Below are 26178 nucleotides of genomic sequence, written 5' to 3'. Positions count from 1 at the left end.
AATTAGGGTCACCATACAAATTGAAGTGTCTTTCTTGTAGAAGTTTGTAGCCATTATGTAGACAATAAATACCCTCGTGATTAATGTCCATGTATTGATGGCAAATAACCCATGGTTAAAAACCTCCAGAATAATACATGCTATAATGATGATAATGGATGTTGGAACAATATAAGGTAAATATTATCCCATGTCATTCATTCTGATCATGTTTGATTATGTTGATTTTACATACAAGAATAGAAGGCAATGTATTGTGGTGTACCGATTGCACCAATTTATCAATTACATTGAGTGCAATGTCCTATTGATTGATCACGTTATTTGATCATTTTTCCACTGGCTTGGGGGTAAAATAAGCGGCATTTGTTTTCATAAGTTTTACACGACGATAACTTCAAAAAGGCAACTAAAATGATATTTTGTGTAACATTTTCTTCTTAAAACTTCTCTATACCTTTTATTTTAATACAAATGAATGCCCCCCCCCCCCCCTTTTATAGTAACTTTTTAAATCGAGTGTCTCATAATACGTATGAAAATGCCCTCCAACCGGGCCACATAATGTGAAACAGGAAGAACCATCTCCGGAATATAATCAAATAATCGTTACAATTTTCGATTCGTGAAATTAAATCAGGTATAACCATTGAATATAACGGGTACCCGACATTTACAGTTATCTTCAGTAGATAGCATTTACGTAGGGCACATGCAGGGGTGGTAAGTGTACTCTCAGAGGGAAAGAGGTTCTAAGTGCTGACGAAAGTTGAAAAGTGTTCTCCAGGGAGAACCCTGACTCATGAACTCCTCAAAAGGTTCCTGAAAATTCAAGACCACTTTAGGCAATCATAGGTTCTGCAGTCTCTTTAGAGAACCAAATGATCATCAGCATACAAAAGTCCTTATGGTTCTTTTACGAACCATCATCCAAGGGTCCTCCTGAGAGGTCAAATGAAGACCCCTTTGAAACCTTTTTTAAGAGTGTACGACGATGCTTTAAAGGGGCATTTCGTGATCCACAGCCTCATCCCCCCACTTTTCCCAAAAAAAAGTTGAGATTTTTACACCACTGGATATACCTCTGGCTACATAATGTTTATGTACCAAATATTTCTTGCATATTAATTCGTTTTGCAAAGATATCGTGAAATTTGAATTTCGTTCTGGTGCACCAGAACGAAATTACAACGCATTGTCTATGGAGCAGTGTAATACACATAATCATGCATAACTCGCAAACGCAAAATCGGAATCAACTGAAATATTGGAAATAAGCTTTTTTCGTGGATATCTACTGAAAAATGTCATAAAAAGAGGATGCTAGGATCACGAAATCCTCCTTTAAAGGATCATCGAAACTTGTTATATCATCGCATTAATTGTTCCCTTGTGTTGATGTTAAACGTAATATTTTATGTGTGTTATTGTTTATTTCAGCTTTGGACACGAGCAATGCCACCGTGAAGAAGCAGGTGTTTGAGCTGTTATCAGCTCTGTGTATGTACTCATCGGAAGGATATATACGAGCTATTGATGCTCTCGAACATTACAAGGTAAGATTAAGGACAAAAACAACAGCAGCAACTAAAACAAACCATGTCTGAATACATTAAATTATTATCAATCAGCCAAAGTAGTCAAGCTTTCGTCAAATGGGTACCATAACTTTACCAGGACAGAATAAAACCGTCAAGATTATATAAATATTATATACCGGTATCATTATCATATTGTCGTAAGAACATACAGTGTTCGCGGTCGATATATTTGTAGTGGTTACACCTTCAATAAAAAACATTGTCTTTGTTGCGTCAAATTATTCAATAAGGCCTTAACAAACTAAATTGATAAGATTATCATTTGTCCAAACTCTATTTTTTTTAAAGTCCTAAATATAACTTTTGGTCATTTCAAGTGGGATTTCAATCGAATCAAGTTTAAAACACTTGGACGTGACGAGATGTTCAATGAACAATCACGACTAATCCTCTTGACACAGGTGGAATAATGCAAAAGAAATCCCGTCTTCAGTAGATAGCACCTGGTGGTGAAGGGTGTGGTTAAAGTACTTTGAAATGGCATTACATTCATGACCTTGCCTGTCCTTTAAGCGGGTTAGCAATTTTCAACATACTAGTATAAAAGAAATCAATCAAAAATCATCCAAGAAACCACATATTCCCACATGTGAGTTCATGTGACACAAATTCACATACTGAATTGAATGAAATTTATTGAACGCTCTTAAAATAGAAGTAACACAGCTTGGAAAGTTTGCTGAGCAAACGTGTTAGAGTTGAACAATTACGTAATTGTTCTTATGACGAAAGAGTAAAGTCAACATAGCAACTTTAATGAAATGATTGCTTGTAGGGTGCTCAAGGGCTCACTTGGAGAGGTTTTTATTAAAAGTTGTTAAGGAGTTTTCCGGAGGGGTTTGAATGAGCTACTCACACAAGACATTTCAATTTTTCGTTTGGATTGTCATTCTCTTGGGACATAACGGAAGGAAACAACGCCACCTCTGTTTGGTTTCTAAAAATATCACAATGTCCTCCAGTATGTCATATTGAAGCTTTTTATAATAGTCCAAACAATGTATTGTTATCCTTTGTAATAATAATAACCTTATAACATACTTTCTAAGTGAAACATTAGCAAACATTAGAATGGTGTGATTGCCACCTGTGTAGTTTGACAGCGAATCCTTGTGGCGAATAAATACCTTAACCTATTATTCTCACCACGCACCATATCTTCCGATTTCTTCAACTTTGCACCAAATTATGTCAAACATTCACGTTTTTATGTGATTTGAATTCGATTGAAACTTAATGACTGATCACGAAAGATCACAGGAAGATATCAGTCACTTTCGTAAAATATGCCATACCCCTTACTTGATACATAATGTTTGGTTATCTTCAGTAGATAGCAAAAACGTTAATTTGTGTATACATGTTATTTTTGCTTATTCTATGTTTTGTATGAACGCATCGTCGGGTGGGCGTGTGCCGCTGATGTAAAAGCGTATGTTCGAATAAATAAATAAATTATTGTGAGATAGGCTTTTACGACGGGAATTCATAACAATTAGTGGGTTTTTAGCGGGTTTGCCGTTGGACAAGTTTATAACTTTCAAGCTTTCTTCAGGAGTAGCTCTGACTTCTTCAGGACAAAGTACCTAAGAATGAGACATGTAGACCTTGCCTACTGATGGCTCTGAAAAGAGCCGTTCACTGTTTGTTCTCTGTTGACAAGGGGGCAGTCTTCAGTGAACGGCTCTTTTCAGAGCCACGCGGTCTACATGTCTCATTCTAAGGTACTTTGTCCTGAAGAAGTCAGAGTCTGACGAAAGTCTGACGAAAGGTTGACAGTTCTAAACTTGTCCGACCTCGAACCCGCTAAAAATATATAATTGTAAATAAATTATATCGTTTTATAGATGCAATGAGAGTCATACGAGTTGCGTGAGTTGGGCACATGGTCGGTACAGTATAAAGAAAGTTTTATTGCCCCCTCAAAATATTGGTACAATTTTGCACTTGTTTGTTATCTTCAGTAGACAGCAAAAATAATGTTATGTTGTTCGCCTATGACATGTCGCGTGAGTTAAAACGTACCTGGCGGTGAAAGTAAAATATCATATACAAGATTTTAATGCAAATATCAGAACTACGTCAATTAAAATACATACATTTCTAAATCTTTTACTAATCCATCATGATTATGTCTTGCACCAGAAAGTCTAGTAAACAAGTCATAAATGTCAAATTTTGCAGGTAAGTCCCTTGTTTCTCAACTGGTATGATCATACGGAAGTAAACCTATTTTGATGTGTTCGAGTCAAGTTTCATACACTATACTGTTTATTTTGAAACTTAAATAGAAATATATAAGAATGAACTTTTTAAAAAGTGCAAATCTAGCTAATCACTCTCACTCTTGGGAGTAATCATAATTTGTGATAAAATCTCAACTAAAAATTAGGATAATTTTGGTCAAAATAACCTTCCTTGATGGATAGGTTTCAATACCGTTATATGTTTTGCATGTTTACTGAGTTTTGTTTTGTGTGCTTGGTTTTACTTTATTTCTGGTCAGTTGAGGTGGGGGTGGGGGTGGGGTATATGGGATTGAAATATTAGTCTAACATTTTGCAGTTTTGCCCAAATCGTGGGATTGTCGGTGGTTTGTTATCATGCCCGTAACCATGGTGACGCCACCACTGTTTCAAGCGTAAAGCCTTTTAAAACATTATTAATGTTAATGAACAGACATCAAACTGATTTGAGTGAAATGTTGCAAGGAAGTAGTACCGAAATCGATAAATGTTCACGATGTAAATTGTTTCTGCACCCCATGCAAGTACTTAATTGGGTCATAAATGAAGAATTAAATCATGGTTGGTCGAACAAGTCGAAGGAAGAAATATTATTTGTTATTTTGCTATGAGAATTTCAATACATTCCAACAAATGCATGGCTAGATGAATGCTCATTTTGTACTTCATTTCACCTTGTTCACATGACGTTAATAAAATAAGTAAATTTACATTTTGGATTTTTCAGGTGGTTGTAAAGAATCTTTCTTAATATGTGAAAAATATATAAACAGGGGCGTGTTGTAATTTTTACATCAAGGTTTTGTCACTGGTTTTGATTGATGACAAGTGATTGTTCGCATGATGGATGATAACCTTTAAGATGAGAACGCTACAAATATAAGTAGTTATTTTTCGCTAGTAAACACCTTTTGAAACCGCATTGTCTTGGTTACGGTACAGTGAAATGTGATGGCCATTTAGCTGCTAAGACAGTAAAATGGTACACAAGCTGGGTTTTTTTGAAACCTATACACCTGCCCTTGTTTTAGAAGACTTCAAAAAGACATGCATGACTATAATAATTGGTATATTGGTTTCTTTTGCACTTCAAAACCAATTGTTGAGCTACACCCTATCTTATCATATACTTGACCTGTGAAATATGAATCATTTTTTTTGCGTCTATATATGACCATGATGACCATTTCTCATAACTTGTCGTCTCTAGTATAATTGCTGATGACAAATGCATTAACGGGTTCTAGTGGTGTAATTTACAACTCTTTACAAAATACATAATAACCCGTCACCTCATTGTGCTTTCTTAACATCTCATCTATGGAAACTTTAATTTTTGCCAACGTTAGAATTCCATGATACACATTGATGGTTCTTATATAGTGAAGTCTATTATATCGAGTAGATCATAGTGACATATTTTAAGTCCCTTTGCTTTTTTGATTGAAATAAATTTTAATTGATAGATAGACTAGAGGAAATCAGCATTGAATGAAGTATAAAAAACACCCAAGTTGGGAATTTTGCTATAAACGTTAACGTTGTTGCACTAAATTAAAAGAAGCACAAGATATACACAACCCTTGTTGCAATATTAATTAATATTAATTAACCTTATTTATATGAAATGCACAGATATAGTTACTTTACCCTTTCTATTGTGAATCTTCAACAAAACAATCTTGAAGGTAAACCCAGAAGACCTCATTTAAAGCAGAAGTGTATAACCGACAGTCCGTACCTTTTATACAAAATTAGTTGAACAATCGTTTGTGAAAAGTGAGACTAAATTGCCACCCTTCCAACAAGGTGATTGCTCTCGTCCTCATTATAGTACCAAGTTTTCCTTTGATGTCTTGTATTTCACCTTTCCTTTTCTTTTATATTGGAGTTCAAGGCTTCCCCAGAACAAGCCAAAATTTTAGTAATAGTAATAATGGTAACACTGACTAAATAACATCCAGTTAATAGCCGTCACCGTTTAAATGATGCCTCGGGCAGGCTTGGGCCAAGGGTATTATTTTGTTACTTTGTATAGATTTGTAACACTTAAGTTGTTACTTTGTATATTTAAAACCGCACCTTGCGTGTCCAATATTATCAAAATGTAAATCCAAAAGTTAAACTTGATATCGCCATTTGCTACACAAATATTTAGTTAGGGATCAAAGTAAATTAACAATTAATAAAAATAACTATATCATTGACCCTGTAACTTTACAGCATGTACAGCGCGAATAGTTTGGAACATTTGGCAACAAAATGAAAAACAAATGTAATTTTGACTCGTTGTCACGTAAGTTATTTAAATAAGAGTTGAAACTGGTTATCCACGATAGTTGCCCAAGTAATTAAATTCAAATTTGGTTGATGGCCTAAGCTTTCGATCCGATCTTTATCAAGCAAAGATCCTGCTAGGATCGAAAGCTCCGGTCATTAAACAAATCTGGTTTGTGTACTAGTCAAGCATGCATATATCTTTACATAAAGAAAAACAAAGTTCATCCTGTTTCAAGTTTCAATATACCTGATCCCAAGTGTCGTGTCAATCACCGTGATCAACACAACACAAAATAGGCTATCTGCATATGTCAATTCCAACCCAATTCAATTAAATACAATCAAACAACAAACATATCCGTAATTATATGATTACTTATAATATACCGTAAAACCTCGTCTACAAGCATAGAGTACTTTTGATGAAAGCTAAATTAATCCAAACGCATATGGAAAGGTTTCTATACAAAAACGATTCTCTTATAAACCATCATGCGCACAGTTTCCACCTCGATACACCTGAGCACACATTTTCGTCCACAAGCTTCCAAGCAGAGAACAACAAGCAGTGAATGTCTTCACCACAGTCTTTGATTACACTACACGGTTGAGTGCATAGCAATGTAAGACCTGTGGAGCTTCTAGCTGAAAATAGGCCTCTTTGATTGGTTTTTGTCGAAGCCTCAAGTATTCCCTTCATCTAATCAGATTTTTTATTATATCAAACGCAAGCTAACACTTCCCCTTAAAAACACTTTTCGTCACTAGGTCAACAGATAACGCAATTCAATGTTATAGCAAGGCGAATGTGGAAAATCTGTTGAAAACTACCTATCCAAGCACATTTTTTAACCAAAATGTAGGTTTTAAAAGTCAAAACCTCAGGTGTTCTTTACATGTACAATATTTTTTTAAAATTTTATGTCATTAAATGAAAAATATATTGTCAATATTTAATGTTCGAGTCACTAGAATGAGCAATGGCCAATTCTCTTGAAATTGCAAATCTTGTGCAAAAATTTACTATTTTCGCCTGTTTTGTCACATCGGTTGTAAATTTAATGAACTATGACTTTTAAAAAAGAGCACTTACAAATTGATATGCCGTCCATCGACAAAATTATAATATTATTGAGTTTGAGCAAGTTTAATTACCGATACAAACAAACAAGTAATATTGTAAGACCAATATATTGGTAAGACCAATCTATTTACGGCTGTCTCGTTTTAATTTAGCTTTCATCAAAAAACACACTATATGCTTGTAGACGAGGTTTTACGGTATGTGATTATGATAATAAATTGGAGCGCGATCAACAAAAGTGTATGACGTTGAGGGCCATTCACGTCGATGGCTCCATCGAATCATACCAATTAAGGCGTTGTTCATGCATTGTGTACAGAAATAATATGCGATGAAAATGATTTACCTTTGCGTGCTACACTCTACCTAAGTGTATAATTATTATGCACACTGGCAAATGACGTATCGTCGTGCGTGGATATGGTGGAAAAGTCCGACTCCATGCATCATGTACACACATATAATAAATCAACGCGTTTATAATGGGCATCAACTGCTAAAAAGGGGCGATCTGATGATTCTAACACATGCATGCTGTCACCAAAACGTTCGTATTCCAAGTGTTTCCTTTAAAATGTTGAGCGGTTTCGGTATTTTACAGAAGGAAAAGTGTATTGCAATGATCTATATTCTCTTGTATATGCTGGGCCTCAATCATGCTTTCTTCGAGGCTTTTTTTGACACTAAAATCTTAATGGATATAAGGGATGCACCATTTGATGTTCAGGGAGGGCATGGGAGTTTTCCATTTTAATGTATTCATATTTATGTAGATGGATGGGGGATTGTTTTTACTCATTATAGTGGGGCGAAAGTTTTTAAGTTTTGTTTGTCAAAAATCTGCCATGCCCCCCTGGAAATCAAATGGTGCGCCCCTAAGATGGAAGGAAGAGCCTGTCTTGAATTGTCAATTGTGTCACCAACCTTTAACCTTCACTCTCGACGAAACTTTTGAAGCCATAGACTACCGGTATTGCCTATCACAGGGAAGACAAAATTATAATTATCTGAGTTTGAACTTGTGTGAATTTGTGCGTAATGAAATCTAAACCGTCCCTTTATTGCGTCATTCCCACAACATCAATTCCGAGTGAACTGTCAGGAATAATTAAAAGGACAGAATGCCGAGAATAAACAATGAATCCGCTATTCTTCTATTTGTAACAATAGTTTGTTCTGTTACAGTAAACAATGTTGAGGTATCACAACAAATATTTCTTATGAAAAAAATACAAGCGTTTATTTCGATTATTATTTTTGGTGGTAAAGACATTGGTATATACAATGAATTAGTGAGCCACTATGAACTTGTGTAATGAGACGTTTTGCAACACTTACATTGAAAGATTCATAAAAAGAAAGTTTGTTTTGACTTGTCATGAATAGATAAATGACCTGTTACAAAATATCTGTCTTTGTTGGTTTCACATAACATGCATATAATGTGTTAAAGGAGTATTTCGTGATCCTAGCATCCTCTATTTATGTCATTTTTCATTAGATATCTATACGAAAAAAACCTATTCCCAAAATTTCAGTTGATTCCGATTTTGCGTTCGCGAGTTATGCATGATTATGTGTAGTGCTATAGACAATGCGTTGTAATTTCGTTCTGGTGTACCAGAACGAAATTCAAATTTCACGATATCTTTGCTAAACGAAATAATCTGCAAGAAATATTTTGCACATAAACATTATGTAGCCAGAGGTTTCCAGTGATATAAAAATCTCAACTTTTTTTGAGAAAAGTGGGGGGATGAGGCTGTGGATCACGAAATGCCCTTTTAATATGGAACATTCCAATACTGTTACCATGGTTACTGTGATGTAACAGTGATGAGTTTGGTTTTGAATGACACTTGTTCTTATTTCATTTTTATTTCAATCGTCGAACTTTCTTTTTTTGTTTAAACATATCAATGGTCTACCATGCACACACTTCGTTTGAAAGATATAGCATTATAATTTGTCTTGATCTCGCCTTGTTTTATTCAAATCAGTTTTGTATGATATGCATAAATTATAACTATTTAATATTTTCTTAATTCTTCAATCATTAATGACCGGCTTGAACCAAACGCATTTTGACCTTTGGACATTCAAATGTCAATACATTCAACACTCTGTAATTATAGCCATCATGATTATCATATACCGTATTTCAATGAAATCCGTTTTTGTAGGATAGGCCTGTAAACATAAAACATAATATTATTTCCTATTTTCTTTTATAGCAACCCTTAAATTGAACGGCTTAACCCACATAGATTTGACTTTTGGACATACATGTCAATACTGACTACGAGATAAAGCATTATCTAGTTTACATTAAGTATCAGTTGCACCCATTTGGCGATCTGTATCAACAAGGATTAAAAAACAAAATATTGTGATACAGGTTTAATTGTGTTAAAAGTTTACACCGTGAACTCGTAAAATAATTATAATTTAATAAATATATATTGTGTATCTGACGCAAAATGGGAACTTTGCGATTCTATGTTAACAGATGAAAAGCTACATAAAAATTCGCCTGTTTTGGCTTAGTGTAAAGAAAAGCACCGTCACACCCTTGCTTTAGGGTTCTGGTTCAGCTAAACATGCCAAATGTGGTTTATGTAAATATACGAAGTGATACATGCTAAATGTCTTATTTATCAATTCACACAACCTCTTGAAGTTGCTCAGTTGCTATTTGAACACTGTGGCTTAAAAATAATAGAACACACAACATACCGCCTTTGTCGGTATTCTTAAGATTCTAGAGAAAAGTTTAGCTGAATGAAATGTGTACACATTTATCCTACTGATCGTATTGAGATCAATCGAACATATCATGAAAACCATGAAAACATGAGAGTAACACATTTAGTCACTTTCGAGGGTGACTTCACGAAGTTGTTATGATCAAGTTCAATTTTTAGTTGTGAAAAAATCATAATATTATGCGTGTGTTACCATGAAGACATGTATTAAAATATGTTATTATGAGTCAGTAGCCGTATTTTTGGTTCATACCCTCCACGTGATTTAAATATAAATGTTTAATTATTTTAATATCTATTCTTATGCCACGATTACCAAACCAGTTCAAACACTTCTTGAATAAACGTACTTGCACAGAGTCATGTTAATAGTAACCAATCTCGGTCGGTTTTATGTGGGTGGACTTTATTATAGAAGAAACACAGGTCAACCACACTACGGTGTCGTATATCGTTGCATTATTACACGCGTGGAGGACAAATCATTGTTCAGCGTACGTTTTGTCCTCCAGGACGGGTTGAAGCTTATTCTTACACGACAAACGTATGCATTGACGTACGAATTTATATACAGTAATTCTGTCAGCGCAGGCTCCCCCATTGTGTTTGTCCTTCATGCCCGGCCTTCGGGAAATGGTGAAGCATGAAAATATACGACGAAAGTACGTATTGACGTAGGAATGTTCATGCAGTTAATACGTACGAGGTAAAGGTTCCCTTCCATATTCTGTCGTTCGTTCGAGTCGTTCGTGACAGGTTGAAATATGAATATGAATTTATACGACGACTGTACATATTGACGCATGAAGTATCCACGCAGTATGTGCACAAAATATTCTGTATTGCTCACGAACTGGGTAAAATCAGTATGAATCTAGGGGAACGAGATGGTCCTCTAAGGCCCTTCACAATTAATTCTTAGTTTCCTGTTTCAAGTTTGAAAATAAAGGACGAGGCGACTTTTAATTATTAATTATTAATTATCTATTACTTTCTTTATTTTGAAAATTTGGTCATGACTATTTACATCCATTTGGTCATTTTGACTAAGACTACGGATTTAATTATTTTACCTTATAATTGATTTTTTACATTAATATTAGTAGGGAACCCTACAATGTTCTTGTTTTATATTCATAATCAAAGTTGAGATGATCAAAAACAGATATTAGCAAATAAAAGTAATTACAAAGTCAATTAAAAGATGAAAATACCTAAATAAAAATAAAATAATTAAATATTTTTCCATTCTTGATTTTGGACGCGCGAGGGAAACAGGAAACTAAAGATCAATTGTAATTGGCCTAAAGGGTCTTGAATATACAGGAACCTTTTGGATTGTTCAGTTGACTGTTTTCCCATGGGACACTTTAGAACCCTGTTCGAACTTTTTGCGTCGAAAAATAACTTTTTGACTTGCCTCTCTTCAGATAGCATTTTACTGTCTTCCGTAGACAACGCTTAATACCGTATATTCACTACTCCCCATTCCATAAAAAATACAGCACTATTTTTTATTTAAAAATATTATCAAGTTCTGCCAAATGAAACATACCTCAATCCTAATCATTCATTTAGTCCTAACTGGAGATAAAAGAAAAAGTTCACTATTTTACTAATTCTTGAAAAAGAACCAAAAACATGCATTTTCGGCACGTTTTCTGACAATCGAGTCACTTGGAACAAGTCTTTAGCATTCAAAATCTTGAGTATATGCCGAAATTTTGCTCTAATTTTCACTTTTTTCTGTTACTTTAATCAAATGGTTGGTTATAAGAATGAAATATGTCTTTTCCAAAAATTAGAATGCATAAAGTCCTTGGGCTTGATTGTCACAGCATACGAAAAACACCCTAAAAACGCATGTTTTTGGCCCTTATTTCCAAAAATTGGTCAAATATTAAATTTGACTTTTATTGCTAGTTAGGACTAACTAAAGGATTAGGATGTGGCTATGTTTCATTTGGCAAAACAGGGTAATTTTTTTAATCCCCAACAATTAATGCTGTATGTTTCTGGAATAGGGAGTAGACAACATTTTGCTACCTATAGGCTAGTAGACGTAATTTTACTTTCTCTGTAGCCATCACTATGGTCTAGCGATACAGGCTCTAACTCATAATCGGAGTGCTGTGGGTTCGAGCCCCGGCGGTGCCATCATGTTGTAACCATAGGCATTGCTCTTTACCTCTACTGTCGCTCTCCACCTATGTATATAAATGGGTACAGCTTATGATGGGACGGTAAACATACTCGTGCGGGATGAGTGGCGCGGAGCACGACAACATTATTCACGGAGGAATCTGGCCCTATAGGCATGAACCTTTATCTTTACCTTTAGACAGCACCTTTATTGCAACATTCAATGGACAATTTTAAATCTTCAACACTTTGCTATCTTGAGCAAACAACTTATCTTAAGAAGTTAGATGTATGCATGAACTTATGAAGTGATACATGCTATATCTGTTGCCAATTTATTTATCAACGATATCACACCCTTTTCAATTTTAAAATACTTTTGCACGGTCATATATATATACAACGTACCGTCTTTGTCGGTATATTTCTTATAACATTCGCGAGAAGGTTTGCACTGAAAACATGAGAGTAACACATTTGGATTATTTTCGAAGAGACTTTAGTAAGTTATTTTGATCATGTTCAAACAAAAGTTGTGAAACAATCATAATAAACATGCACGTTACCATGTAGACAGACATCAAATATATGATAAAGGGCATTGTATTCATGAGTCAGTGGCCGTATTTGGGTTCATGCAGGGATATAAATAATGTTGAATTTATTTCAACTTCTTGGCCGAGTCCACGATCATCGATCAAGAAACTTTGTGCAACCACTTTTTTAATACAGACATCAACGTGCTTGTATACAATAATGTTTGGCTATCGTCAGTAGATAGCATTTTGTTATATTCAGTAGACAGCATTTTGTTATCTTCAATAGACAGCATTTTGTTATTTTCGGAAGACAAAATAGTGAACAGCATTGTGTTACCTTATCTTCGGAAGACAGCATTTTGTTGTCTTCAGTAGGCAACATTTTGCTATCTTCAGTAGACAGCATTTTGCTAACTTCAGTAGACAGCATTTGCTACCTTCAGTAGACAGCAGTTTGCTATCTTTAGTAGACAGCATTTTGCTATCTTCAGTAGACACCATTTTGCTAACTTCAGTAGACAACATTTTGCTACCGTCAGTAGACAGCAGTTTGCTATCTTCAGTAGACAGCATTTTGCTATCTTCAGTAGACAGCATTTTGCTATCGGCAGTAGACAGCATTTTGCTATCTGCAGTAGACAGCATTTTGCTACCTTCAGTAGACAGCATTTGCCATCATCAGTAGACAGCACTGCACTTTGTTATCTTCAGTAGACATCATTTTGCCCCGGCATTTTGCTATCTTCAGCTTCAACATGTTCAATTTATGCTATCTTCCGGAGACAGCATTTTGCTATCTTGAGTAGACAGCATTTTGCTATCTTGAGTAGACAGCATTTTGTTATCTTCAGTAGACAGCATTTTGTTATCTTCGGAAGACAAAATAGTAAACAGCATTTTGTTACCTTATCTTCGGAATACAGCATTTTGTTGTCTTCAGTAGGCAGCATTTTGCTATCTTCAATAGACAGCATAGTGCTATCTTCAGTAGACAGCACAGCAATTTACTTACTTCTGTAGACAGCATTTGCTATCTTCAGTAGACAGCATTTTGCTATCTTCAGTAGACAGCACAGCAATTTACTTATTTCTGTAGATAGCATTTGCTATCTTCAGTAGACAGCATTTTGCTATCTTCAGTAGACAGCACAGCAATTTACTTATTTCTGTAGATAGCATTTGCTATCTTCAGTAGACAGCACATCAATTTACTTACTTCTGTAGACAGCATTTTGTTATCTTCAGTAAGACATCATTTTGCTATTTTTAACTTCACATTTTTGCTATCTTCTGGAGACTTATTGAAGTTAATGATGCAAAGACCTGCGTCTGATCAAACTATGAAGTATAAAGTTGGCAGCATCAAAGACATTATAAAGCAGTAAAAGCTTATAAAATGCATCATTCACAAAATTTCATTTAATATCTTTACGATAGAAATAAGTTCGGAAACACTCAAACACGCCTCCTATTCTTTTGAAAAAATCCTCTTATCTGATTACTCTGGCATACTTTGTGCTTTTATAGAAGCGTCAACACAAGCCTGCCCTCAAGGCCCCAACGAATGCTCGTGCTTTCCTCCTCTCTCCATCAGTTAAGAGGTGCCCCTGAAACTGTATTCTGTATTTCCACTTGGCCGTAAGGGGCTCCACGTGCGTCGCATAATAGTAGTCAGTCGCATTACAAGAGGCATCAATTGCAGATTGCTATTTGTTGAGCTGGGAGTGGTACAACGTGGGTAGATTCTAGCTACTAATTGGAATAGGTAAATAAAACTGTCTGCCAGCGCCTGTGACTACTCCCAAAACAGGCATTTCACCAAATTATACTATCCTACTGCACTGAGTAATGTTGTTGCTATGTACAGATGTCATTACATTCAATCAGATTTTTTCTGCTCTAGTGGATATTATTTTGGATTAATATTGGATAATACCGATTCTGCACAATTTGTGAGAAAAGAAGGTATGTAATTTTGCTATTAATTATTTGCTAATTGAAATTAGTATTAATTTTTTAACGTTTGATTTTGCTGGACAAAAAAGTAACATTTCCGAACATAATAATACGAGCCTTAACCTGTTGGGTGCCTTTAAAGGTCTTATTTATAGAACGCTAAAAATAACGCGACTGTTTGCTATACAATCCTGCCTGTCAAGTATTTATACCTCTGAGTAAAATGTTGCTTGTCTGTAATGGGAGTGTTTTGATTCGAAGCTTAGTGTTACATTAGTGTCAAAGAAACTAAACTTAAAAGCATTACAGTGTCGTCAAACAAGTTTGCTGTCTACAGAAGATAGCAAATGTCTATAGTATTAGGCACGTCTTGCTTATAGCTCCAGGTATGTGTTATTTACTTTCCTCCACAGATAAAAGTTCATTTTTTAAATTTACTGCAATAATCACGAGTTTGCTGTCTACTGTAGATAGCAAAATACGTTTGCAGAGGCACATAGGTCTATAGTTGATTTATTCGTGTAGTATATCCTCTGAAAATAGAATTTAATTCTGGGTCCAGTACGTCTTCAGTAGATAGCACGTCAATTGCTCGCAGTATGTCCTTAGTGCGTATCTTTCATCATGTTATTTCATCTAGATTCATGTTTTATTTTGTTTCCCATAAAATATAAGATCAAATCTGATGGTATAATTAAAGAAGAAAAAAAAATGACAGGTAAAATTTGGAAACAAGTTTCCCAAAATGAATTAACTCAGTATAAATTGAACACTAAGTATTTTAAATATGTAACATTAAAAGAAATGTAACAATGTTTGCGAACATTAACAGTCTTGTTTTGTTAAAGCCTCTTGTTAAAACATGCACACAAAATTATGCTAATGACGACTTCAACAATATTTTCATTTTTTCATCCAACTGTCAAACTGAATACAAATTAAAGAATGTCCCAGGGAAATATAAGGTACCGACTGGCAAACAAAGAGTCAATGCTAGTACTGCTTTTGTATTGAAACATATTAAGGGCATCCTACTTTGTAATTTAATATTTCAGCTTCACAACCAGATCAAAGGGAATTCAAAAAGCGTGTGTTACATGGTGTCAAATTTGATTGAAAAAATTCAAACAACCGTTAAAAAATCACAATATGTACCAATAATTTGGTGTCAAACTGTCTCATCTCAGGATGTTTTTATATAAAAAGATGCTATTGTTTTAGATTTTCTCATATATTTGGCGCGTGACAATAGTTGTTTCATTATTATGACAGCAGTTTGATTTGGGATTCCCTTGTTAATTGGTCCGTGTTAATGTAATTTAACCCTGGTTGTAATCTTTGCTTCATAGGACAGGAATAGGTGTTATGTGAACAGACGGGTGTATGAGGGGTTAACACTGCATGCTTTAATATGGTGGTATATTGATTAATATTTAAAATTCACTGGTCTGTGATGAATTTGATCTTATAACCTGGTAGATTTGGAAGAGGTGTTTTTATTATTGAAGTGCCACAAAATAATCTGTTTTGAATCATTTGAATCACGTTAAGGGACCTAAAATGAGCGTTTATTGCGTTTCGACAGTATTTTTTGTGGGACATGAGAGCACCTCAGACCTATCGAATTGCATTCTGAATACGAAGCATGTCTTTCTGATATCAAATAATTTTCATTTTTGAAAATCACAATATAATATAAATTTTATGACAAATTATAAAAAATTGATATTTTTCAAATTTTTGATATAATAACAGTCCTCAAAGTAAATTATATAAATCTAATGATATATTCTTAAAGTGTATGTAGCAGGGAGGAAAAGCCGACGGTCAATTGAAAATTTTGACCTTTCATATTGAAGATATAGATTTTTTCCCCAAAAGACCTATTTTTTTGGTGTTTTGAGAAAAAAATCCATATCTTCAATACGAAAGGCCAAAATTTTCAATTGATCGTCGGCTTTTCATCCCACCTACATACACGTTAAGTATAAATCATCAGATTTATAAAGTTTACTTCGAGTACTGTTAAATATCAAAAATATCAATTTTAATGATTTGCCATAAAATGTGTATTAAATTGCGAATTTCAAAAAACAAAATTATTTGATATCAGAATGACATTCTTCGTATTCAGAAAGCAATTCGATATGTCTGATGTGCTCTAATGTCCCAAAATAAATACTGTCCAAACGTTCATACCCCAGCCCTTAATGCTTAACATTACTGTTGGCTTTTGTGATTCTGATGTTGTGGATCACTTCAAACAGTAATGTGGTAACGCATTGTGCAACTTGATTGGGTCATGTATTCATGGTATTAGTGCTATCAGTAGTAGATAGCAAAATATACGGGAAAATAGTACAAAGTACAGGTATACACGTATTAATTAGCCAATTAGCTAATTAGATTGCTTGTATAATTTATAACCATTTGCATGATTTTATTCTTATATTCTCACAAGTGTCCTCCTTGATCAGGCCTTTGTCTGTCACAGATTTGAGTCGTATCATCGTCATATTTTCATCTTTAAATTAAATCATTTGCACCATTTGTCACCAAACCAGACGAAGCAAAAATAACCTTGATCGTCTCATAATCATACCATCACCTTGATCCAAGTACGATCAAAGCATGGGCCACTTTTAGGACAAGCGAAATAGTAATAATTAGGTTATAACTACTTGTAATGACACACTAATTACTCATAGTAACAGCTGGTTTCATTCATTTATTTGAGCTAATTAATATGCAAAAACACAAAGGTTGTTGTTGAAGTGCTGCGATGTTCATGATTATTATTATCAATATTATTATCGGGGTATTTGAGGGTGGAGAAAAACAGAATAATAGATACAATGTATAATTAAATATTTTCATTTAAATACTTTTACATTACTTAGGGCATAGTGATATAGGGCCAACTTGTTCCTAATTTCGCCGAAATGTGTTATCAAGTTTTGACAAGGTATTTTGCCATTTTATATGTGCAATATTGGTGTTTCTAACTATATATAACCGACAAATATTCTTTTAGTTGCCAAATGGTCTTTAATGAAATCGGAATTTTCGAACTATAACCACTGAAGGGTCAATGTCAACTAATTGATTACCGCAAATATGTCGGCATGGTTAATTAATACAAATTTAAAAATTAAATCATTACATTTATTTCGTCTCTTGTTGAGTACAGACATGTTTCAAAGCCTTTTGTAAATATCCAAGACACTAGCTGTTCATGTACAAATCATAGAATACATATCATACATAAAGACGTTCATAAATGCAGCTATGAATGATAAACAGCGGCTAGATTAAAGACATCTATAAATAACAACATATATATTTTTCTTGCAATATCATTTAATTAATCTATATAAGCTGTGCGTGCTCACAAATCCACGTTTCCGGTAATATTAGAAAGGTCTCTTAATGCAGCCATATCGATTGACCTCGAACTCTTACAAGAACCATGCCAGAACCATCTCAAATCCCAGAGAGACTTTTTTTTACAAATTTACACCAGCTTGAAATGGAAGATTATACCAGAATTACACTGGTCTTCTCAAATTTCGGGGCCACATTTGCATCCAGACACTTGTCTATATCACGAGTTGGGTTATGCACTCTTAAATCACAGCGGTATTGGCATTAATATCATGAGGATGAGGCCACCGAGCTCCACCAGTTAAGAGAGTCTGCAAGAGACATGAGGTTGATCTGAAATAGGCTATTCCAGTTGAAATCCATACACCCCTATGGAAGACATGACCTTAATCTCCCACACAGGGGGTGTAGATTTCAAATGGAGTCACCAAATCAGGTAACCCCATTTGAAAATGTACACTCCTCTGTGGAAGATTAAGGTCATGTCTTCCATAGGTGGTGTATGAATTTCAACTGGAACAGCCTAATGTTTGAACAATATATTACCACTGGTACAAATATAAGTGGTAGAGTGTAATGGTGGTTGTATATGGCCAACTTTTGGTAGAAAGCACTTTAAATTACCACGGGATTTGGTATGCATAATTTATTTGGAAGCAACTTAATTTGATGCAATTTCATCAATTGCATTTATAATTTTGTTCCGTGCCCCGCGTCCGGCCGTATAAGTCAGTGGTGTTCTGTAAAGGCCCAAGAGACATTAATAAATTTTACTTAACTACAGAGTAATTTGTACACCACATCACAAAATCACGATATTTAAAGTTGGTAAAACGCAGCGTAATGCGTACATGGTTTCTTCTTTCCCTTCAAAATTTAATTTAATTTAATTTAATAATTTGAGCTGAGATCCTGAAAATCGATGCTTAAAACCTATTGGATGACAGATGCATTTATGTCTCAAAGCTGACACAATTTTCATTTGACCCTTCAGAGTGACCTGTATTTTCAATTAGAGAACAGAAATACCACATTTGACAACGAAAATTGAATTGATTCAAATACAAATATAATAATTGTCTACAAACCAAACTATATAATATAAAAAACAACCTTTTATAATACAAGTTATTTATTTATTCTTTTGCATAAATACCATGGACATATCCAGTGGCAGATGACAAATGAGAATACTATGTGATTGATCACCAATCAATACTCATCGAACTTTTGTCATCTGGTGTTCTTAGTCATGTCTAATGTCAGCTGGGTACATGATTATAGGACATTATGATTGTTATTTAGGACTATATAACAAGTATCGTTCACATTAATAAATTAAAAAAGAAAAAAATAAGAAAATAAATAAGTAAATAAATAAATAAATAAATAAATAAATAAATAAATAAATAAATAAATAAATAAATAAATAAATAAATAAATAAATACGCATCCACATAGGTTCGTAATATTTTACATATTTTACAGACAATTCACTGATGTGTGTATTCACACCTTTTGCTATCTTCAGTAGACAGCATATTGGTATTCCTAAGTAGACATCACTTTGTTATCTTCAGTTTATAGCACTTATACTATCTTCAGTAGATAACACTTTGCTACGCTTCTGTAGACATCATTTTGATCATCTTCAGTAGACGGCATTTGTTATTTTCAGTAGACAGCATTTTGGTCATTGGTCATTGGTCATCTTCAATAGACAGCACTTTCCTATCTTCAGTAGAAAGCATTTTGTTATCTTCAGTAGATAGCAATTTACTATCTTCAGTTGACAGCAGTTTGGTCATCTTCAGTAGACAGCACTTTATCATTCTCAGAAGTCAGCACACAACGTTTTACTATCTTCAGTAGACAGCACTTTACTATGCTATGATCTCGACACTCGATTTTATCGTGATATTTTACAACTTATACATGTAGGGAGAATTAATGACCTACAGAGTACTTTCAATCTTTATATTCACCAATGTGTGTATTAACACATTTATGCTATCTTCAGTATAGACAGCACTTTACTATCTTCAGTAGATAGCACTTTGCTATCTTCAGTAGACATCATTTTGGGCATCTTCAGTAGACGGTATTTGCTATCTTCAGTAGACAGCAATTTACTATCGTCAGTAGACAACATTTTGGCCATTTTCGGTAGACAGCACTTTGTTATTCTCAGCAGTCAGCACAACGTTTTACTATCTTCAGTAGACAGTACTTTACTTTCCTAAGACTCTGGATTTTATCGTGATATTTTACAACTAACACATGTAGGGAGAATTAATGACCAACACACTGCTTTCAATCATATTCTATATCTAGTTGCATTCCAATGTTATTAATAAGTATACTAAAATAGTAACACACACTCATGGTAATTAAGCCCATTATTCATCAAGCGTTAAACAAAAGCTAACAAAAGGAAGTAATATAACCAAATATCAATCATCACGCTTGTGTTGTGAATGTAGTGTATGGGTGGAGCTTCAATCAGTGCTGTGGACTGGCTTAATATTTTCATATTTAATATTGTTAAATGGTTTTAAGCCACACATAGAGCATTATGCGACGTGTTTAAGTGGGAATTTAACCAATCCAGTTTTGAAAGTTAAAATATAAAGGACGTTACGCTTCTAGTAGGACATTATTGTAACAGTTATGATAATCACGATAATTAATGGTATATTCAAAGGGCCACAAATCCTGAAAGTTGAGACAGTATAATAATTCACTTTATTAGCAGGTGCAAATATATGACCTGGTATAAAATAGATACCAGGAGATTTATATATACATGATATATCGCACAAATCATACTAACGATTTAGCGGCCTTGATACCAAATCTCATCGGCGGCATTACATAAAAGGCATTTTAAATTAAACGGAAGACACATCTAATGACTTATTCAAAAGCTTCCAAAGTGTAAAATCACTGGACACTTAAATTTTACCACAAGATGAAGAGGATTCGCATCTCCTTTATGACACCTTGCTAATTAAGCTTTGCATGAAAGAATATGCAGATCTGACCCTTCACTTAGCTGGATATTTGTCCAAAGTACCAAAGCTTTATTTTCAAATAAAAAGGCACTACTTGGTAAAGCTCAGATAAGTCTGGTCGTCATGACCATTGCACTTTTCAAGCTAAACTAAGATTAATTACGTGTCACAAAATTAAGATCTTTTCCCTTTAAATTTCACCATAACCATGCTTTTTAAGTACAACTTGTGCCTTTAACGACAAAATTAGTATTTTTATGATCGAAATGTCTTAAAGTCTTATCACGTCTTGCTAATAAGGTACTTGGAAATGCGTATATTATATTTGAAAGTGTAAGATACGAATTTGGGGTAGAATTAAAGAGACCTGTAAAATCAGGGGAACTGGTTGCTGGCGCGGCTTCTTTGACATTCATGAAGTTATGCATATATTGAATGATTGCGATCATTCAGATTCAAGATGGCTGACGCTAAAAAGTACTTTGATTTTACATTACTAAAATGGTTTAATTTTATCAATAAGTGACGGCTGCTTTGAACTCGAACTTCCAAGTCTATACACTCTAAGAAATAAAGGTTCTAAATAAAACTTTTTTGTCCTCTCAGGTTAACCCTCCCTTTTGAACCTCTAAAATCCTTTAATTTTGCAAAACCCTTAAAGGTGCTCTAAAGAACCGAAAACGGTTCTCGAAAACGGTTCTGTATCACATTTTTGGGGCCATTTTCGCCGGTTTTGGAACCATTTTTGATTCTTTTTAGAACCCCTAAGGGTTATCATGAGAGGATAACTTTAGAACCTGTATTTCTTAGAGTGTAGCATAATTATAATGAATCTCTTTTTCTATAAGAAATTTAACCCGTTTATTTATGAAGATATCTAGGCCTAATAAGTAGAACTTTGTGCCATAATAATTGATGTCAAACTGGATGTCTATTTCAGTTAACAACATGCTGCTTTGTCATGTTTGTTAAAAAGACAAATAATTGAAAGTGTGTAATCTTTCATTAACGAAAAAAATGCGTATCATTTGTCCAATTTCTTTGTTGGGTAGCAAGCATCCCCTGGTTTAATCAACATCATGTCAGAAGCTTGTTTCTATTATAGTCTTTGAATAGTATGGCTTGTAAGGTGCAACCATCCATCAACGAGAGACGCCTATGGCAGAAGTGTTCTTGAAATGAACGGATCGAAGTCACAAGTGTTGAGTGGGTAGACACATGCGCTGAGTGCTTTTACTTATGAGTTTCATGTCGAAAAAAACAATGCGAGAACATTTGAGAAAAACTGGTTACGATATGCATAACAACTGTTTAAACACAATGTTAATTCATCCAAACGTTGTTTCAAGCTGGTTTAAATCAGTTCAATGATCATTACGATATTTTAAATTTTTATAAAAAAATTTAATACAAAAATCTGCCGTGTCTGGTTGCATTAACATTATAGTGTGCACAGGGTTATACTAAAATGAAAGTGGGGCCCTAATGTACGGGATTGGACTGAAGTGTTGGTCTACTATATATATAAGAATGGATTAGTGTGAACAAATTGTGTGCCGAAGCTTTCTCGATTGCCCTTAAACATTTGCAAAGAATAACTGTAACAAAGAACTCAATATGGTTGTTGAAATCACGTGGTATTTGTACCATCATGAAAGATGGTGTAGTGTACATTAAGTTGTGATTTTTATTTTGGTTTATTTGCGTATACACTGTAAGTACTCGTTCGTGATTTTGCGTAATATGGCAGTATTGTTCTTCCAAGCTCTTCTACCAAACATTTTAAAACCACTTAAATTAAACAGCTCAGAATATACAGGGTGACCCGGGGAAAATGACAGTACCGTTAAATACCGCAGCCTTTCAAAGACATATCAGTATCAGTTTATAGAAGTAAAGTTCAACGTCTGTTTTCTTTTCAACTTTAAATTTATAGCAAAATAATGGGTCTCGTGCAGCGCAATTAAGTTATGGAAACGATAGTTATCGGAATCATGTTGATGATCAAGAAAACTGTTAAAAGGATGGGCAATGATCATTTTGAGACACCCTGTATTGACACCAAGACAAGTCGGACCACTGGGTTTAGTCAGAGTAAATATTGAAATAGTCTAAACAAAATTTTTGTCTTCTGAGAATATCCCAAAATTTAAGATCAATACCACGGTAGTTCTAGATATTTGTCTTCGGTATAAAATGTTGAATTTTATATGGTTAGAGTGCTAGTAAACACAATTTAAGACTCTTGGCTGATCATGCGACAAGTGGTGCGTGGAAAATATCTTTCCAAAATCGAGCAAATCCAAATCACGTGCAACGTCTTTAGTGGTTTTAATTGGATTATTGAGACAAAGAGTCTTGTTGATGATACCATGGGATGGCGTTTTTCCCAAAGAGATAAATCTCGCTTCATCTAAAGAATTTTTTTCTTAAAGGGTTCTTCTTCATCTACAACCTTATTCCGATTATATAAAACAAATGCCGAAGTAGGACAAATAAAATCCTCAAATCCCGAAATCGGGAGCTGTCGGTATGGTACTGATCGTAATTAAAAGCGAATTGGCATGTGTAAGGAAATTGCACCTTTATTTGCAACTGCAAAATCAGTTGGATTACATTGCAACAACATGATCTGAATTGCTAGACAAGCTGAGTAAAATGTGCATTATAAAAATATAAATAAATAAATTAACAAATACTATTAAATAATAGGGAACAAACCAAAAGATCGATGACGTCCTATAAACGAAACTAGTTTCGTTTATAGGGAGGGGGTAAAATACTCGATTACTTTTGTTAAAAAAACATCAGTCTGAAGAATGTGTCATTATTATTATTATGTCCAAATTTTCAACATTTTATTATAATATTACGTTTATAAGACGTCGTCGATCTTTTGGTTTGTTCCCTAACAGCATTACTGCAGACAATAATTCATCAATGTGTGTATTAATACTTTAATGCTATCTTCAGTAGATATCACTTTACTATCTTCATTAGATAGCACTAGCGCTTTGCTATCTTCAGTAGACAGCATTTTGGTCATCTTCAGTATACAGCATACTTTCTTAAGTAGATTATAGCATGCACTTTTCTATCTTCAGTAGACAGCATTTTGGTCATCTTCAGCAGACGGCATTTGATATCTTCAGTAGACAGCAATTTGCTATCTTCAGTAGACAATTGAATACATAAGATCCTCAAATCCCGGCTGGAGTTGTCGGTGTGGTACTGATCGTAATTAAAAGTTACAACGCATTGACCTGTGCAAGCAAATTGCGTCTTTATTCATGTTATTTGCATGTTATTTATCGCACAGTAGTTTGTAGAACCTTATCACCTGCACTGTATATATCTTCACTTGGCATGCACACAGCCATCACAGTACGTGATACGCCAGAGGCGGACTGTACTTTACGGAAGAGAGAGAGAGAGAACTGCAGAAATCAGTTGGATCGCAGTGCATCAAAGTGATCTGAACGTCCTGTCATGTGTTATTATATCTATTGGCGAAATACTGTCCAACTGTTTCCAGAACCGTTGTTGAATCCAACTCAATTAAATAAAAGCGATACTAACGATATATTTCCAATATTATTTCATTGCTAAATCTACATTAAGATGACAACTGTGAAATTACTCCCCAGAAAATAATCATGATTATTGATTTACCATATTTTTATACGATATGTTATTCCATCTTTGAGCAGATGTGTTTTTCTAATGCACACAAGACTGATGAGACGTCTTCTTGCTTATACTAAGTACATGAAAACACCATCAACATCATCATCTTCATTCCGAACTCCATTATTTTAACACATTTCTGATCGGGTTCCCTAGAGTGAACATGCAATATCACCCTAGTGAGTTTACCATATTAGTCACCATAACGGAACATTAATTTTTCCTGAACAATTTGAAAGCAAACAAACAAGCTTAGATGATTATTTTAAAGCTTAGATGAGTTTTGCAGCTTTATACCTCAAAATGGGATGAGAAATGAGCTATTCATGCATATCTAGGCCTTATGGCGTTCTTAACACGGTTGCATGTTGAATAATCCAGATCTTAGACGTGAGCAAGTTTTTTGCTGATATACCACGATATTCTACATTCTTTAATTAAGGATTTTTAATCAGAAATATTTTGGTAGACATGGTAGAGTAGGCTATATCTACACAAGTGAATAGCTGAACTTTAATATATAATACGGATGCCGCGGGTTGTAATTGCTATATTCCTACTTCTGATTTCCTGGTTTGACCATCTCATCTCATCCCAGACCATCTCATCAAGAAAATGAGTATACAAACCTCATCTGGATCGAGCAAACCACAAAACATGACAAAAACACCTAGTTTTAATGAAGACTAATTGATCGGACACGGTCGTTGTACTTTGAGTGAAACATACTTGTTAATCCTGATGCATATTTCAATACAACAAATAATTATGTTGTCGTCTATAATTGAATAAATTGTTGAAAGGCAATACATGTCTTTTCTGTCAAGGTAATTTATACAAACAGTGCATCTTAATTCTGCTGAGATACAGTAGTTGCTAATTGGGCTGTTCCATTTAAAATACACACTACCCCTGTGAAAGATTTAGCTAACATCTTCCATAGAGGGATTGTAAGTTTGGAATAGAATAGACAATTGGGTAAGATATAGGCAAAGCCATAATACAGAGGGAGTGTGAGTTTCAAAATGATCAACTGTGACCAATTACATTTGAAAAACGTTCTCCCACTGTGGAAGACATTTCCAAAATCTTCCACAGGGGTAGTGTGAATTTTAAATGGAAGAGCCCATTGTATTGCTATATCGCGAACGTAAACGTCCCAAGTTGGTACTTCAATAACAGATATATTTTATTAGTAGTTTTAGCCAAATGGGAACAGGTCCATATATGTATAAATTCCAATTTATTAAAATAGCAGCAACAGAATTACCTGTTAAGATTGCACTGCGTTTATTTGGTTTGTAAATACTCGGGGGAGGGGGCAAGACGAAAAGTACAACGACCCCGACTATATTGGGCTATATACTCTGTGTTATACACTTAATTAGCATCGTATACATCTCCATGTTTCTGACAATTTTCTTGACAACGTGCTCCAGGCTACGCAATCATTACCGTTGTCATAGTTACCGACACCTTT

General features: G+C 34.4%; 1 protein-coding gene across 1 annotated transcript in view; it reads left to right on the top strand.

The window, feature by feature from the left end:
* The window catches only part of LOC140160901 (uncharacterized), a 115385-nt gene that overhangs the window by 17016 nt on the left and 72191 nt on the right, over positions 1–26178 (top strand). Inside the window, 1 exon segment of the mRNA XM_072184236.1 lies at positions 1441–1556. Within this exon segment, the coding sequence (XP_072040337.1) occupies positions 1441–1556 (116 nt within the window).

This window comes from Amphiura filiformis, chromosome 9 (assembly GCF_039555335.1).
Source record: "Amphiura filiformis chromosome 9, Afil_fr2py, whole genome shotgun sequence".
Lineage (NCBI taxonomy): Eukaryota > Metazoa > Echinodermata > Ophiuroidea > Amphilepidida > Amphiuridae > Amphiura > Amphiura filiformis.
Note: the sequence above shows the minus strand (reverse complement) of the source record. Positions and strands in the feature narration are given on the sequence as shown.